General features: G+C 44.9%; 1 protein-coding gene across 50 annotated transcripts in view; it reads left to right on the top strand.

Annotated features, from left to right (window-relative positions):
• LOC110495607 (leucine-rich repeat flightless-interacting protein 2) overlaps positions 1-17820 on the top strand; it is a 46459-nt gene that overhangs the window by 11071 nt on the left and 17568 nt on the right. For 9 of the 50 annotated variants that reach the window (XM_090239753.1, XM_090239762.1, XM_090239757.1 and 6 more), the window contains exons 2-4: positions 4901-4987; positions 10093-10140; positions 11962-12012. In XM_090239753.1, the coding sequence (XP_090095879.1) occupies positions 4901-4987; positions 10093-10140; positions 11962-12012 (186 nt within the window). Of the gene's footprint in view, positions 1-3201; positions 3463-4900; positions 4988-5142; positions 5161-5492; positions 5541-10092; positions 10141-11961; positions 12013-14645; positions 14727-16250; positions 16296-16879; positions 16946-17820 lie in introns of those variants that run through there. The other 41 variants (XM_090239764.1, XM_090239760.1, XM_090239756.1 and 38 more) reach the window with 13 other exon arrangements.

The following is a 17820-nucleotide window of genomic DNA, read 5'->3' as shown; positions in this document are numbered from 1 at the left end:
CTCATTGGTCTCTGTTGACAGGCAGCCCCAGACCACCCTCCTCATCGGTCTCTGTTGACAGGCAGCCCCAGAACACCCTCCTCATTGGTCTCTGTTAACAGGCAGCCCCAGAACACCCTCCTCATTGGTCTCTGTTGACAGGCAGCCCCAGACCTCCACCCTCCTCATCAGTCTCTGTTGACAGGCAGCCCCCGAACACCCTCCTCATCAGTCTCTGTTGACAGGCAGCCCCAGACCTCCACCCTCCTCATTGGTCTCTGTTGACAGGCAGCCCCAGAACACCCTCCTCATTGGTCTCTGTTGACAGGCAGCCCCAGACCACCCTCCTCATCAGTCTCTGTTGACAGGCAGCCCCAGAACACCCTCCTCATTGGTCTCTGTTGACAGGCAGCCCCAGAACACCCTCCTCATCGGTCTCTGTTGACAGGCAGCCCCAGACCTCCACCCTCCTCATCGGTCTCTGTTGACAGGCAGCCCCAGACCTCCACCCTCCTCATCGGTCTCTGTTGACAGGCAGCCCCAGACCACCCTCCTCATTGGTCTCTGTTGACAGGCAGCCCCAGACCTCCACCCTCCTCATTGGTCTCTGTTGACAGGCAGCCCCAGAACACCCTCCTCATCGGTCTCTGTTGACAGGCAGCCCCAGACCTCCACCCTCCTCATTGGTCTCTGTTGACAGGCAGCCCCAGACCACCCTCCTCATTGGTCTCTGTTGACAGGCAGCCCCAGACCTCCACCCTCCTCATTGGTCTCTGTTGACAGGCAGCCCCAGACCACCCTCCTCATCGGTCTCTGTTGACAGGCAGCCCCAGACCTCCACCCTCCTCATTGGTCTCTGTTGACAGGCAGCCCCAGACCACCCTCCTCATCGGTCTTTGTTGACGGACTGAGTCTCACCAGGCTTACCTGCCTAATCTACCCTGACATAATCCTGTATCCTAAATCTCCTGAATAGTGCTGCAGTCTTTTGACCCAATGAGGCCACCGTACTGTACCAATGACGCTCAATGTGAGACTATGAGCCGGAGACTCACAGCGTGGAATGCTGCTTGTTACTAATGAATAACCCATGTGTCTCAGTCTCAAGGCAGCATCCAAGCTATTTCACTTCTCTCCAACAGCCAAGCCAGATTGAATCCTTGCCTCAGTCTCTCAGTTCTCTCTCTGCAGGTCCTTGACTGCTTGAGGCAATAGGCACACAGCAGTGCAATCACATGTGGTTGTAATTAGTTAGTAATAGCTCTTTGCTTCACATTTTAGTGAAGATAAATACCTTTAGTGGTTATTGCATTTTCCTTCGTTTCTTGAGTTTGGTTTGTTTACTGGCTCGGCTGGCATTCTTATCCAGGTTCTATTTTCTGTTTTGTTTTGTATCGTTACCGTGATGGCGTTGAATGCTTGGCACCACTAGCTCTCTTGGAGTGAGAACATTAAGATTGCTCCTGAGTGGCACTGCGGTCTAAGACACTGCATCTCAGTGCAACAGGTGTCACTGCAGTCCCTGGTTCAAATCCAGGCTGCATCACATCCAGCTGTGATTGGGAGTCCCATAGGGCGGTGCACAATGGGGTCGGCCGTCATTGTAAATAAGAATTTGTTCTTAACTGACTTGCCTAGTTAAATAAAGGTTGATAATTCAGTTACATTTCATCCTGTTCAATTCATGTTAAAGGTCCAATGCAGCCATTTATATCTCAATATTAAATCATTTCTGGGTAACAATTAAGTACCTTCCTGTCATTGTTTTCAATCAAAATGGTCAAAAAATAAATAAAAAATAAGCTTTTTTTAGCTGTTATTGGCAGGGAGGTTTGGAACCCTCTTTCTTATTGGTCTATTAACTAATTTACTGCCCGAGGCAGGCCAAAACTCCATCCCACCACAACGGGCTTTGATTTCAGGAGGTCTTTTCAAACAGCTCTTACACTAAAAGGGCATTATCATAATGTTCACAATTTCACAGTATTATTCCAATAGATATAAAACACAGGAAATGAATAATGTTTTTGATGGCACTGGGCCTTTAACAGCCTGTGTTCATTTACAAATAGTTGTGCAGTATTGCTGTTCAAACGGTTTCCTGTGTGCTGACTGCTATCTCCGTCCTCTCAACGAGCTGTGAAACAAACACAATGGGGAAACAGGCCTGACTGGATCAAGGCCTTTCCAGGCTAACATAAAGCACCAGCCTCAACTAGCAGACTGGTATTCCATTTACCTTTGTCTGTGTTGTAGTTAGGCAGAAGTGAGCCCTTCAGTAGCCTGATGATCTCTATAGTTACACCCTCTTCCATTGGCTCTGACTAAATCTTCCCAGGCTTGTGTGAACAAAATGATCACTTGGCCTCCCATCACAATTCACAACGGTAATTGAAAGTGAACAGACCAGATGAACTGGAAAGACATTCACCCTTCCGGGTGGCCAAAAATAACTAATTGAAAGCCACGCCCTCAATAAGGCATGCCTCTGAATCTCCTCTACAATATTATTGAACAGTATTTGCATATTTTCCAGCAGTCTTTGCACAACAGTAACAAATAACATTGGAACTGTTCATTGAGGTTTGTTTTGTGGACCAAATAGATGTACTAGTCATCAATACATTCAAATATTTAGTGGCATGTAGTGGCATTTTTTTTTTTTAAGTTACAAATGACCATGACTGGGATGTGTTGCTGTGCAAATGACATGTAGGCCCATCTTTCAGTTAAACAATGTAATGACTTTTGCAATTGTGTATAGTGTACAAATTCTAGGGCCTGCTATGCAGATACCTAGAAGGCCAATGCAACACTTGATAGTGAGAGTTTGCAGGCCCCCCATAGCCAAGGGCCCCAGTGCACACACATTGCCAGCACTGCCTTGCCCTATGCCACTGCCCTCCTCTCTTCACAGTACTTATACACATTCAGATTGAGAGTATGACAGTGGAGGATGAACTGGAATGGTGCCATTGAATCCTCAAGGATCTTATGGATTTGATCTAGTCTGCAAATAGACAACGAAACAAGCATTACAGATGACATGGACATCAACAAGGGGAATCTGGGTATTTGAATATGTTTTACAGGGAATCAGATGTGCTTGGTTGTAGGCTGGGCTGTTGCTATGGGGAAGCAGTGTTGTTATGGTCAGAGTGAGGGTGGGTGTGTCCTCACCAGTGCCCAGACAGAAATGCTGGCTCATCCACAGCCTCTCTCAGTAATAAAACGACATAGGGAACACTCCCCTCTTGTGGCTGCTGCTAGTCCTGCGTTTTTCAGAATCACTTTAATTCTTGTAATTGAAGATTGTGGGAGAAGCTGTAAACGGGATGCATATGTTTCCTAAAGGCCACTTCAGTGGTGAACTAGAAAGTGAAAGCCGTTCTCATATGGTTTGGTTGTGGAATAGAGAGACAATCTTAAAGTAGTGGGTTTCTGTCCTGAATGGATTTTCTGTCTGCAGTTTCTCAGTTGAAGGTAAGACAGCCAGTGATCTGTTTAGTATTTTATTTTGGGGCCCTGATCTCAGCTTTCACTGAACGACTCGGGACCTTATTCATTTTTGGCGATGCAATCATGACCTCTGATAGCTGGTCTGGAAGCTCTGTGTCACCAGACCAGTAATCAGCTGATGCCATTAAAACGGGTGTGTGTGTGTGTGTGTGTGTGTGTGTGTGTGTGTGTGTGTGTGTGTGTGTGTGTGTGTGTGAGTGAGTGTGTGTGTGAGTGAGTGAGTGAGTGAGTGAGTGAGTGTGTGTGTGAGTGAGTGAGTGAGTGAGTGAGTGAGTGAGTGAGTGAGTGTGTGAGTGAGTGAGTGAGTGAGTGAGTGAGTGAGTGAGTGAGTTGAGTGAGTGAGTGAGTGAGTGAGTGAGTGAGTGAGTGAGTGGAGTAGTGTGTGAAATGACTGAAGCAAAGCTAGAAATGACTGAAGCGAAACTAGAAACGACTGAAGCAGAACTAGAATAGACTGATCATTGGTATCAAATCATTTTTGTTCTTTGTTTAGAATAATATAATAACAATAATATTGGGCGGCAGGTAGCCTAATGGTTATAGTCTTGGGCAGGTGACCGAGAGGTTACTGAATCTAATTCCCAAGCTGACGAGGTAAAAATCTGTCGTTCTACCCCTGAACAAGGCAGTTAACCCACTGTTCCCCGGTAGGCTGTCATTGTAAATAAGAATTTGTTGTTAACTGACTTGCTTAGTTAAATAAATGTTTTTTTTTTTTTTTTTACAAAAATAATACCATACAGCGTATTAGAATAAGTGGATTACCTACATTACATACAGCAATCAGCTGTGTGTGTGTGTGTGTGTGTGTGTGTGTGTGTGTGTGTGTGTGTGTGTGTGTGTGTGTGTGTGTGTTAAGCATGGCTATTGGTCACCATGGTATTCTCTTAAACAATGAAATGAGTGACGAGATCACAGCAGCATTGATAACCAAATGCTAAAGGTTATTGAGGACGGGCAGACCTAAAAGCACTCTGATCTAATTTAACTTCAAAGGCTTGTTTCAAGCTATATTAGCCAGCTAGCTGCATAGTAAACACTAACAGAAAGACAGGAACCACAGCCTCAACACCAAGCTCCCAGTCCCTCACTCTTAACTGCTATGGTAACGCTTCCCTCTCATTTGGAACTTAATAATGAACTATTATTTCATTAACTGGTTCCATGTCAATTACTACTTATTTGATGGCAGCACGGCTCAATGTGTCATCTTTACCTAATGGGCTCACTGAGTTTTATGTTGAACTTTCTGCTCAGCTTGCTCACGCTAACGCTAGCAGTAATGGCAGTCATTGCAGAGATAATGATTAGAGACCATGGAATATTGTATGGTCTGCTTTGATTTGACTGTTATACACCCTGTTGAATGTTTATTGTCTTTCTCTGTCGGTGTCTTCTTCAGGCTGAGGCGAGACTGGCAGCGAAGCGGGCGGCCAGAGCAGAGGCACGGGAGATACGCATGAAGGAACTGGAGAGACAGCAGAAAGAGGTGACACACACACACCTCTGCACGGTGGTAATATACTTGACCAAAAACCTGTTTGTCTTCCATACTAACAACATGTCCTAACCTACTGTCTTTCTATTGTCCTGCCTTCTCTTCTCCGTGGTGTCCTGCTCCTTCTGTCCACCATGTTGTTTTAGATGTATCAAAGCCAGAAGGTAGGCCTCCATTTTGTTTTAGGTGTATCAAAGCCAGAAGGTAGGCCTCCTTGCTTCAAATGTTCTCTCTTTCCTGTTCACGTTACACTCCTATTGGCATCTGAATGCTAACTGTCGTTGTCAGATCAAAGATCAATGAATGTATCTTTCAAATCCCTTGACCTAAATCAAATCACTCGCTGTGTGTATCTTTTGTCAAACATGTACGGTTATTTGGGTTCAGCACTGTTAAAAAACAAGTCGCTTTTACCTCTCTCCATTTCCTTGTCTCTCCTTTCTAATGTCTTCCTTCCTCTGGTTTCCTCTTCCTGCCCTCTCCTCTCCGCCCCCAGAAATACTATGGTCTGGACAACAAATGGGGCCACATTGAGCAGTGGATGGTAGGACGTGTACTGCAGTATAAGATCCCTGCTAGTTTCTGTTAGACTGCTGTGATTGCATGATGACTCTGATAATATAATACATACTGTCTGTTGAAACAGCTTACTGCACACTGATAATATAATATATACTGTCTGTTGAAACAGCTTACTGCACACTGATAATATAATACAGCTCACTGCACACTGGTAATATAATATATACTGTCTGTTGAAACAGCTCACTGCACACTGATAATATAATACATACTGTCTGTTGAAACAGCTTACTGCACACTGATAATATAATACAGCTCACTGCACACTGGTAATATAATATATACTGTCTGTTGAAACAGCTCACTGCAAACTGATAATATAATATATACTGTCTGTTGAAACAGCTTACTGCACACTGATAATATAATATATACTGTCTGTTGAAACAGCTTACTGCACACTGATAATATAATACAGCTCACTGCACACTGGTAATATAATATATACTGTCTGTTGAAACAGCTCACTGCAAACTGATAATATAATATATACTGTCTGTTGAAACAGCTCACTGCACACTGATAATATAATATATACTGTCTGTTGAAACAGCTCACTGCACACTGATAATATAATATATACTGTCTGTTGAAACAGCTCACTGCACACTGATAATATAATATATACTGTCTGTTGAAACAGCTTACTGCACACTGATAATATAATATATACTGTCTGTTGAAACAGCTCACTGCACACTGATAATATAATACAGCTCACTGCACACTGGTAATATAATATATACTGTCTGTTGAAACAGCTTACTGCACACTGATAATATAATATATACTGTCTGTTGAAACAGCTTACTGCACACTGATAATATAATACAGCTCACTGCACACTGGTAATATAATATATACTGTCTGTTGAAACAGCTTACTGCACACTGATAATATAATATATACTGTCTGTTGAAACAGCTTACTGCACACTGATAATATAATATATACTGTCTGTTGAAACAGCTTACTGCACACTGATAATATAATATATACTGTCTGTTGAAACAGCGCACTGCACACTGATAATATAATATATACTGTCTGTTGAAACAGCTCACTGCACACTGATAATATAATACAGCTCACTGCACACTGATAATATAATATATACTGTCTGTTGAAACAGCTTACTGCACACTGGTAATATAATACAGCTCACTGCACACTGATAATATAATATATACTGTCTGTTGAAACAGCTTACTGCACACTGATAATATAATACAGCTCACTGCACACTGATAATATAATATATACTGTCTGTTGAAACAGCTTACTGCACACTGATAATATAATATATACTGTCTGTTGAAACAGCTCACTGCACACTGATAATATAATACAGCTCACTGCACACTGATAATATAATATATACTGTCTGTTGAAACAGCTTACTGCACACTGATAATATAATATATACTGTCTGTTGAAACAGCTCACTGCACACTGATAATATAATATATACTGTCTGTTGAAACAGCTCACTGCACACTGATAATATAATATATACTGTCTGTTGAAACAGCTCACTGCACACTGATAATATAATACAGCTCACTGCACACTGATAATATAATATATACTGTCTGTTGAAACAGCTTACTGCACACTGGTAATATAATACAGCTCACTGCACACTGATAATATAATATATACTGTCTGTTGAAACAGCTCACTGCAAACTGATAATATAATATATACTGTCTGTTGAAACAGCTTACTGCACACTGGTAATATAATACAGCTCACTGCACACTGATAATATAATATATACTGTCTGTTGAAACAGCTCACTGCACACTGATAATATAATATATACTGTCTGTTGAAACAGCTCACTGCACACTGATAATATAATATATACTGTCTGTTGAAACAGCTCACTGCACACTGATAATATAATATATACTGTCTGTTGAAACAGCTCACTGCACACTGATAATATAATATATACTGTCTGTTGAAACAGCTTACTGCACACTGGTAATATAATATATACTGTCTGTTGAAACAGCTTACTGCACACTGGTAATATAATACAGCTCACTGCACACTGATAATATAATATATACTGTCTGTTGAAACAGCTCACTGCACACTGATAATATAATATATACTGTCTGTTGAAACAGCTCACTGCACACTGATAATATAATATATACTGTCTGTTGAAACAGCTTACTGCACACTGGTAATATAATACAGCTCACTGCACACTGATAATATAATATATACTGTCTGTTGAAACAGCTTACTGCACACTGATAATATAATATATACTGTCTATTGAAACAGATTACTGCACACTGGTAATATAATATATACTGTCTGTTGAAACAGCTTACTGCACACTGATAATATAATATATACTGTCTGTTGAAACAGCTTACTGCACACTGATAATATAATACAGCTCACTGCACACTGATAATATAATATATACTGTCTATTGAAACAGATTACTGCACACTGATAATATAATACAGCTCACTGCACACTGATAATATAATATATACCATCTGTTGAAACAGCTCACTGCACACTGATAATATAATATATACTGTCTGTTGAAACAGCTCACTGCACACTGATAATATAATATATACTGTCTATTGAAACAGCTCACTGCACACTGATAATATAATACAGCTCACTGCACACTGATAATATAATATATACTGTCTGTTGAAACAGCTTACTGCACACTGGTAATATAATACAGCTCACTGCACACTGATAATATAATATATACCATCTGTTGAAACAGCTCACTGCACACTGATAATATAATATATACTGTCTGTTGAAACAGCTCACTGCAAACTGATAATATAATATATACTGTCTGTTGAAACAGCTCACTGCACACTGATAATATAATATATACTGTCTGTTGAAACAGCTTACTGCACACTGGTAATATAATACAGCTCACTGCACACTGATAATATAATATATACTGTCTGTTGAAACAGCTTACTGCACACTGGTAATATAATACAGCTCACTGCACACTGATAATATAATATATACTGTCTGTTGAAACAGCTCACTGCACACTGATAATATAATATATACTGTCTGTTGAAACAGCTCACTGCACACTGATAATATAACATATACTGTCTGTTGAAACAGCTCACTGCACACTGATAATATAATATATACTGTCTGTTGAAACAGCTTACTGCACACTGATAATATAATATATACTGTCTGTTGAAACAGCTCACTGCACACTGATAATATAATATATACTGTCTGTTGAAACAGCTTACTGCACACTGATAATATAATATATACTGTCTGTTGAAACAGCTCACTGCACACTGATAATATAATATATACTGTCTGTTGAAACAGCTCACTGCACACTGATAATATAATATATACTGTCTGTTGAAACAGCTCACTGCACACTGATAATATAATATATACTGTCTGTTGAAACAGCTCACTGCACACTGATAATATAATATATACTGTCTGTTGAAACAGCTCACTGCACACTGATAATATAATATATACTGTCTGTTGAAACAGCTCACTGCACACTGATAATATAATATATACTGTCTGTTGAAACAGCTCACTGCACACTGATAATATAATATATACTGTCTGTTGAAACAGCTTACTGCACACTGATAATATAATATATACTGTCTGTTGAAACAGCTCATTGCAAACCCTAGGTAGTAGTAGTGTTTGCACTGTGTACAGTGCATTGCCTGCATCGCCTGCATCGAGGAAGTGTTTAGTAAATGTGAGGCATGCACAGTGTTGAACACAACACCGCCTGTGTTGTGCAATATATGTGTTTAGTATTCTCTATTTCAATGTCCCATCCTGTTGATAATATCACAGTTGTCCTGGATACAGCTGGACCTAGTAGCTTGGCATGTGTATGTACTCTCAGACAACACAAGGGAAGCATGTGTGCTTTTAAAGGTCTGTCGTGAACCAGGCCAGACAGGGACAGAGCTGATCCTCATTTCACTAGATCCTGTACCGCTACGGGGGTCTCCCATGCCATCTGACAGGGGTTAAACCCTTTTCACGGTACTGGGATCGCCATGACAACCCACCGGGAGGATTAAACCCTCACCCCACCCCCACCTCTCTCTGGGCTTGTCTAACCAGTGGCTGTCTGCCTGCATCAGAGTAGAGAGGCCAGGGAATGCATAAGCAGTGTACTGTAAATAAACGCATGCAGTGTCTTGTCATATCCAGACATGGGTTTGATTCCATTTCAATTTCAGTCAATTGGAGATGTTCTATATCCAGGTCGACTGACAGGAATGGAAATGGAAATAACCCCAGCCCAGCCCCAGTGGTCCCAAAACCAATCCAGTTTTACCCTGTGCAGAATGTGTTTTTGTTTGGTCTTTGTCTATAAAATCCACATCTGGTGGCAGAACCAGAACCACTTCCTTCTTGACCTTTCCTCCTGACCTCTAACCTTTAACCGGGTACTTTCTTTTCCTCTTTCCTTCCGGGCCTTCCAGGAGGAGAGTGAGAGGTACTCCTCCCGTCCTTCACGGAGACACACGTCGGTCTGTATCCTCACCCTGTCTTCTCCTCTCTATCGTTATACAGCCTGACTCCCCCTGTCTTCTCCTCTCTACCGTTATACAGCCTGACTCCCCCTGTCTTCTCCTCTCTACCGTTATACGGCCTGACTCCCCGTCTTCTCCTCTCTACCGTTATACAGCCTGACTCCCCGTCTTCTCCTCTCTACCGTTATACGGCCTGACTCCCACTGTCTTCTCCTCTCTACCGTTATACAGCCTGACTCCCCCTGTCTTCTCCTCTCTACCGTTATACAGCCTGACTCCCCGTCTTCTCCTCTCTACCGTTATACGGCCTGACTCCCCGTCTTCTCCTCTCTACCGTTATACGGCCTGACTCCCACTGTCTTCTCCTCTACCGTTATACGGCCTGACTCCCACTGTCTTCTCCTCTCTACCGTTATACAGCCTGACTCCCCCTGTCTTCTCCTCTCTACCGTTATACAGCCTGACTCCCCGTCTTCTCCTCTCTACCGTTATACGGCCTGACTCCCACTGTCTTCTCCTCTGTACCGTTATACAGCCTGACTCCCCCTGTCTTCTCCTCTCTACCGTTACACAGCCTGACTCCCCCTGTCTTCTCCTCTCTACCGTTATACAGCCTGACTCCCCCTGTCTTCTCCTCTCTACCGTTATACAGCCTGACTCCCCCTGTCTTCTCCTCACTACCGTTATACGGCCTGACTCCCCGTCTTCTCCTCTCTACCGTTATACAGCCTGACTCCCCCTGTCTTCTCCTCTCTACCGTTATACGGCCTGACTCCCCGTCTTCTCCTCTCTACCGTTATACAGCCTGACTCCCCGTCTTCTCCTCTCTACCGTTATACGGCCTGACTCCCCCTGTCTTCTCCTCTCTACCGTTATACAGCCTGACTCCCCCTGTCTTCTCCTCTCTACCGCTATACAGCCTGACTCCCCGTCTTCTCCTCTCTACCGTTATACGGCCTGACTCCCCCCGTCTTCTCCTCTCTACCGTTATACGGCATTACTCCCCCTGTCTTCTCCTCTCTACCGTTATACAGCCTGACTCCCCCTGTCTTCTCCTCTCTACCGTTATACAGCCTGACTCCCCTGTCTTCTCCTCTCTACCGTTATACAGCCTGACTCCCCCTGTCTTCTCCTCTCTACCGTTATACAGCCTGACTCCCCGTCTTCTCCTCTCTACCGTTATACGGCCTGACTCCCCGTCTTCTCCTCTCTACCGTTATATGGCCTGACTCCCTGTCTTCTCCTCTCTACCGTTATACGGCCTGACTCCCCTGTCTTCTCCTCTCTACCGTTATACAGCCTGACTCCCCCTGTCTTCTCCTCTCTACCATTATACAGCCTGACTCCCCCTGTCTTCTCCTCTCTACCGTTATACAGCCTGACTCCCCGTCTTCTCCTCACTACCGTTATACAGCCTGCCTGACTCCCCCTCTCTTCTCCTCTCTACCGTTATACAGCCTAACTCCCCGTCTTCTCCTCTCTACCGTTATACGGCCTGACTCCCCGTCTTCTCCTCTCTACCGTTATACGGCCTGTCAGACAAACATGTGCTTTCTTTTCTATATGTTATTGTGTATATAACTAATGATTCTGGAACGCTCTGAGGTAGAGGCTGCCTCTATACACAGCTCTAGGATCAGCTCACCCTCTCCAAATCCAAACCAGAACTGGGTTAGGATTCAAATGGGATCTTTTGGTCCTTAGGTCAGTGTCTAGGGGCAGCTTCAATCCACTGCTACAGCTGAACAACCCACACTGATACACAATGATGTGTTATTGATTGAATGTTGTGTGTTTATGTGTCCCTTTCCCTCCCAGATCTCAGACGATGAGGAACGGATGTCGGTGGGGAGTCGAGGAAGCCTTAGGGTTAGTATATACCATAGAGATCCTATTAAATAACTAGTTCTATGATATCTACTTCCTGCTTGTCTAACATCTCATAGTATAAGGCCTACTGTATATAGGACAGACTAAGAGCTCCATTCAATCTGTATCGCTGCAGTAAAGGCAATGTTCCCACGTTAGCGAAGACTGTATTCACCGTAAGCACTGCATATGTCAGCTCAACACATTTCCATCACGCAATCTGTAACGCTTCAGCTATCCAGGCTGAATGGAGCCCTGACTTAACACACAGCTCATTGAACTCCCACTGTTCATATATGACATCAAGAATGTCAGCAATGAGACGGTACGGGTTGTAAAAGTCTCTTCCTCCATGTGTCGTGACGTCTCAGAGATACTACACATGACTGAGGTAACATTCCGGTACATGTATCCGGTATCAGAGTTGGAATGGGGCCTTGGTTTAACCGTTGCAAAAGTCTGGGCGATGTTCTCTACCTTTTTAAAGGAACTCCTCCATGCCCCGTCCCAACATGGTGATGTTCTCTACCTTTTTAAAGGAACTCCTCCATGCCCAGTCCCAACATGGTGATGTTCTCTACCTTTTTAAAGGAACTCCTCCATGCCCCGTCCCAACATGGTGATGTTCTCTACCTTTTTAAAGGAACTCCTCCATGCCCCGTACCAACATGGTGATGTTCTCTACCTTTTTAAAGGAACTCCTCCATGCCTCGTCCCAACATGGTGATGTTCTCTACCTTTTTAAAGGAACTCCTCCATGCCCCGTCCCAACATGGTGATGTTCTCTACCTTTTTAAAGGAACTCCTCCATGCCTCGTCCCAACATGGTGATGTTCTCTACCTTTTTAAAGGAACTCCTCCATGCCCCGTCCCAACATGGTGATGTTCTCTACCTTTTTAAAGGAACTCCTCCATGCCTCGTCCCAACATGGTGATGTTCTCTACCTTTTTAAAGGAACTCCTCCATGCCCCGTCCCAACATGGTGATGTTCTCTACCTTTTTAAAGGAACTCCTCCATGCCCCGTCCCAACATGGTGATGTTCTCTACCTTTTTAAAGGAACTCCTCCATGCCCAGTCCCAACATGGTGATGTTCTCTACCTTTTTAAAGGAACTCCTCCATGTCCAGTCCCAACATGGTGATGTTCTCTACCTTTTTAAAGGAACTCCTCCATGCCCTGTCCCAACATGGTGATGTTCTCTACCTTTTTAAAGGAACTCCTCCATGCCCCGTCCCAACATGGTGATGTTCTCTACCTTTTTAAAGGAACTCCTCCATGCCTCGTCCCAACATGGTGATGTTCTTTACCTTTTTAAAGGAACTCCTCCATGCCCCGTCCCAACATGGTGATGTTCTCTACCTTTTTAAAGGAACTCCTCCATGTCCAGTCCCAACATGGTGATGTTCTCTACCTTTTTAAAGGAACTCCTCCATGCCCTGTCCCAACATGGTGATGTTCTCTACCTTTTTAAAGGAACTCCTCCATGCCCCGTCCCAACATGGTGATGTTCTCTACCTTTTTAAAGGAACTCCTCCATGCCTCGTCCCAACATGGTGATGTTCTTTACCTTTTTAAAGGAACTCCTCCATGCCCCGTCCCAACATGGTGATGTTCTCTACCTTTTTAAAGGAACTCCTCCATGCCCCGTCCCAACATGGTGATGTTCTCTACCTTTTTAAAGGAACTCCTCCATGCCCCGTCCCAACATGGTGATGTTCTCTACCTTTTTAAAGGAACTCCTCCATGCCCCGTCCCAACATGGTGATGTTCTCTACCTTTTTAAAGGAACTCCTCCATGCCCCGTCCCAACATGGTGATGTTCTCTACCTTTTTAAAGGAACTCCTCCATGCCCCGTCCCAACATGGTGATGTTCTCTACCTTTTTAAAGGAACTCCTCCATGCCCCGTCCCAACATGGTGATGTTCTCTACCTTTTTAAAGGAACTCCTCCATGCCTCGTCCCAACATGGTGATGTTCTCTACCTTTTTAAAGGAACTCCTCCATGTCCCCTCCCAACATGGCGATGGGGCCTGATGTGAGACCACCACCTGTCGTGTGAAAAACACCTCTATTTAAATCTGAGGTGATGATGATGGAATCACTGACGGTGAAGGTGTTCTATTCAAAAGGGGTTTTGAAGACACACAAGGTTCACACACTGAGAGATGTGGCATTATCAAACAAACAAGACGACATGGTTTTAAGCTAGGCTAGTGGGACTAAGTTAACACTGGTACACAGACAGTTGTTATGGTAATGATACTGTAGTCTTTTGGCCGGGAAGGCATGCGTGGTTGAAATGGCTCACAACCCAACTAGTTATCAGCACACCCCAGACAGTGAACGTGGTTTAACAGGACGGTCTGGTTGTCGGCTGCATTGTCACCGCACTTCCCTTGTCATAATAACTGACACTAATGAATGTCTGAAATGCCTCTAGACATAACAACATGCCTTTTTGTTTTGGTCCCTTGTCAAAGGAGTTGACAAGGGACCAAACACATTTTTATCTCTCTCTGTTTCTCTATTCTTATTTTGTTTCTCTCTCTTTCACTCTCCCCTCATCTTTGTGTCTCTCTCTCTCTCTCTCTCTCTCTCTCTCTCTCTCTCTCTGTGGTGTGGCATTGTAGATAAACTTCTCATCTGATCTGTACTGCAGCTCCAACAGTCTCCCCTCACTCAGACATCAAAATTCCACTCAAAATGGCCGGGTCTGTCCCCACTCATTTATTCCTCTCTCCTTCACGTCTCATCCCTCTTTCCATTTCCCAATGCTGCTCCACCTTTTCCCCTCCGTCCTTCCCTACCCACTCAACCTCTCCCTCCTTCCCTACCCACTCAACCTCTCCTTCCCTCCTTCCCTACCCACTCACCCTCTCCTTCCCTACCCACTCAACCTCTCCTTCCCTCCTTCCATACCCACTCAACCTCTCCCTCCTTCCCTATCCACTCAACCTCTCCTTCCCTACCCACTCAACTTCTCCCTCCTTCCCTACCCCCTCACCCTCTCCTTTCTTCCCTACCCACTCAACCTCTCCCTCCTTCCCTATCCACTCACCCTCTCCTTCCCTACCCACTCAACTTCTCCCTCCTTCCCTACCCACTCACCCTCTCCTTCCTTACCCACTCAACCTATCCCTCCTTCCCTTCCCTACCCACTCAACCTCTCCTTCCCTCCTTCCCTACCCACTCAACCTCTCCCTTCTTCCCTATCCACTCACCCTCTCCTTCCCTACCCACTCAACTTCTCCCTCCTTCCCTACCCACTCACCGTCTCCTTCCCTACCCACTCAACCTCCCCCTCTTTCCCTACCCACTCAACCTCTCCCTCCTTCCCTATCCACTCACCCTCTCCTTCCCTACCCACTCAACCTCTCCCTCCTTCCCTATCCACTCACCCCCTCCTTCCCTACCCACTCAACCTCTCCCTCCTTCCCTATCCACTCACCCTCTCCTTCCCTACCCACTCAACTTCTCCCTCCTTCCCTACCCACTCACCCTCTCCTTCCTTCCCTACCCACTCAACCTCTCCCTCCTTCCCTATCCACTCACCCTTTCCTTCCCTACCCACTCAACCTCTCCCTCCTTCCCTATCCACTCACCCTTTCCTTCCCTACCCACTCAACTTCTCCCTCCTTCCCTACCCACTCACCCTCTCCTTCCTTACCCACTCACCCTCTCCCTCCCTCCTTCCCTACCCACTCAAACTCTCCTTTCTTCCCTACCCACTCAACTTCTCCCTCCTTCCCTACCCACTCACCCTCTCCTTCCCTTCTTCCCTACCCACTCAAACTCTCCTTTCTTCCCTACCCACTCAACTTCTCCCTCCTTCCCTACCCACTCACCCTCTCCTTCCCTTCTTCCCTACCCACTCAAACTCTCCTTTCTTCCCTACCCACTCAACTTCTCCCTCCTTCCCTACCCACTCACCCTCTCCTTCCCTCCTTCCCTACCCACTCAAACTCTCCTTTCTTCACTACCCACTCAACTTCTCCCTCCTTCCCTATCCACTCACCCTCTCCTTCCCTTCCCTACCCACTCAACCTCACCCTCCTATTGGTTTCTTAGAATGACAGAACATGAGATTCTCAAAACAGAGAGCTTTTTCCAGTTGTACATACTAGATAGAATCACTGTTCTAGATAGATACTAGATACATACTAGATAGAATCACTGTAGAATCACTATCACTTACAGTGCAATGTTGGATTGTTTCCCTCTCTGTCCATCTTCAGCCCTCCATGCTCTTTATTGATGGCCCACGCACCCAGAGTCACAGGGTTGGTTCCTCTTTCCTATGACCTCTGACCCTTCACCGCTTGTTTAGACAGTAGATAAATAGATAGATAGATCTGTGATGTGTCACTACTAGTGTCATTATAAGGCATGTGAGAATGGTTTGGCAGAGGGGCTAGATGTTGTCAAGACCCACATACAGTCCTGGCCCTAAAAGTTACATTTCCAAAACACTTTGATGTGTTAAGGAGAACGTGAGACAGTAAGCTGAGTTGCAGAAGCCCAGTGGTATCTTCAAGGTGGCATGCTGTAAGACATTCTGGGATGTACAGCTGATCCTTCTGCTCCTTTTCCTGCATGATTACTGAGATGGATGTGTCTGTATACGTTCCTGAGGTGAAGTCTGATGCAGCGTGTGTGTGTGTGTGTGTGTGTGAGGTGAAGTCTGATGCAGTGTGTGTGTGTGTATGTGTGTGTGTGTGTGTGTGTGTGTGTGTGTGTGTGTGTGTGTGTGTGTGTGTGTGTGTGTGTGTGTGTGTGTGATTGTGAGTTGAAGTCTGAGCCAGAGTGTGTATGTGTGCGTGAGGTGAAGTCTGATGCCGTGTGTGTGTCTCTCTCCTATCTACAGGGCTCTGTGTGTGACGAGGCTGTGCAGAGTAGCACACGGCGCTTTAGTGGCTCCATCTCTCGCGGTGTAAGAAGCCCTGACGCCCCCTCTCTCACCCTGAGAGAGGTTGCTTGGCATGCCCCCTGTGGCAACATGGGATTGCATAGTTCAGCGGTGGTCAACCCTCCTCCTGGAGAGATACGAGCTACTGGGTATGCAGGCTTTTATTCCAGCCCTGCTCTAACACGATTCAGCTAATCAACACCCAGGTGAGCAGCTGATTAGTAGAATCAGTTGTATTGGAGCAGGTCTGGAGCAAAAGCCTGCACATCCAATAGGTTTCTGGGAAGACAGTCGGCCACCCCTGGCCATAGTCTGTCTGCATGACAGTGTTGTCAGTCTCTACTTCTATCAGGGTCAGTGGTGTCTTCTGTTTTTGTATCAGACTCACCAAACAAGGAACCCTTATATAATTTGTTTATATTCCACTCATTCCCACCCTGTCTTGTGTGTTGGTGACTTTTGGAAACACAGTGCAAAGTCCTAGTGAGATTGTGTGGGGTTTTCAAGTATGTCTAGAATTGTGGTTGTTGTGACGGTTTTCAAATCCAAAGGGAGGCTTGAATAGACAGCATGCATGGAATGTATCACTGTGTTACCCTGATGAGGGGGCCTTGCTTGGCCTGCCCCATGTGCCAACGTGGAATTGCATTGTGGGGTCCACCCACCCTCCTCTTGAAGCGATACTAGCGGCAGGCTGTGTGTGCAGGCTTTTATTCCAGCCCTGCTCGAACACACCTGATTCTCTCCAGTGGGAGGGTTGGCCACCCCAGGAGAAGTCTGCATGACTGGCCCCTCCCAGGAGAAGTCTGCATGACAGTGTCGTCACCCCACTACTTCTTTCTATTGAGGTTTCTTGTGTCTTTCCCACATGTGGATTTCAGACTTCCAGAAGAAGGAAT

The sequence above is a fragment of the Oncorhynchus mykiss genome, chromosome 7, assembly GCF_057628025.1.
Source record: "Oncorhynchus mykiss isolate SJ-2025 chromosome 7, ASM5762802v1, whole genome shotgun sequence".
Lineage (NCBI taxonomy): Eukaryota > Metazoa > Chordata > Actinopteri > Salmoniformes > Salmonidae > Oncorhynchus > Oncorhynchus mykiss.
This window is presented reverse-complemented; position numbering and strand designations above follow the sequence as displayed.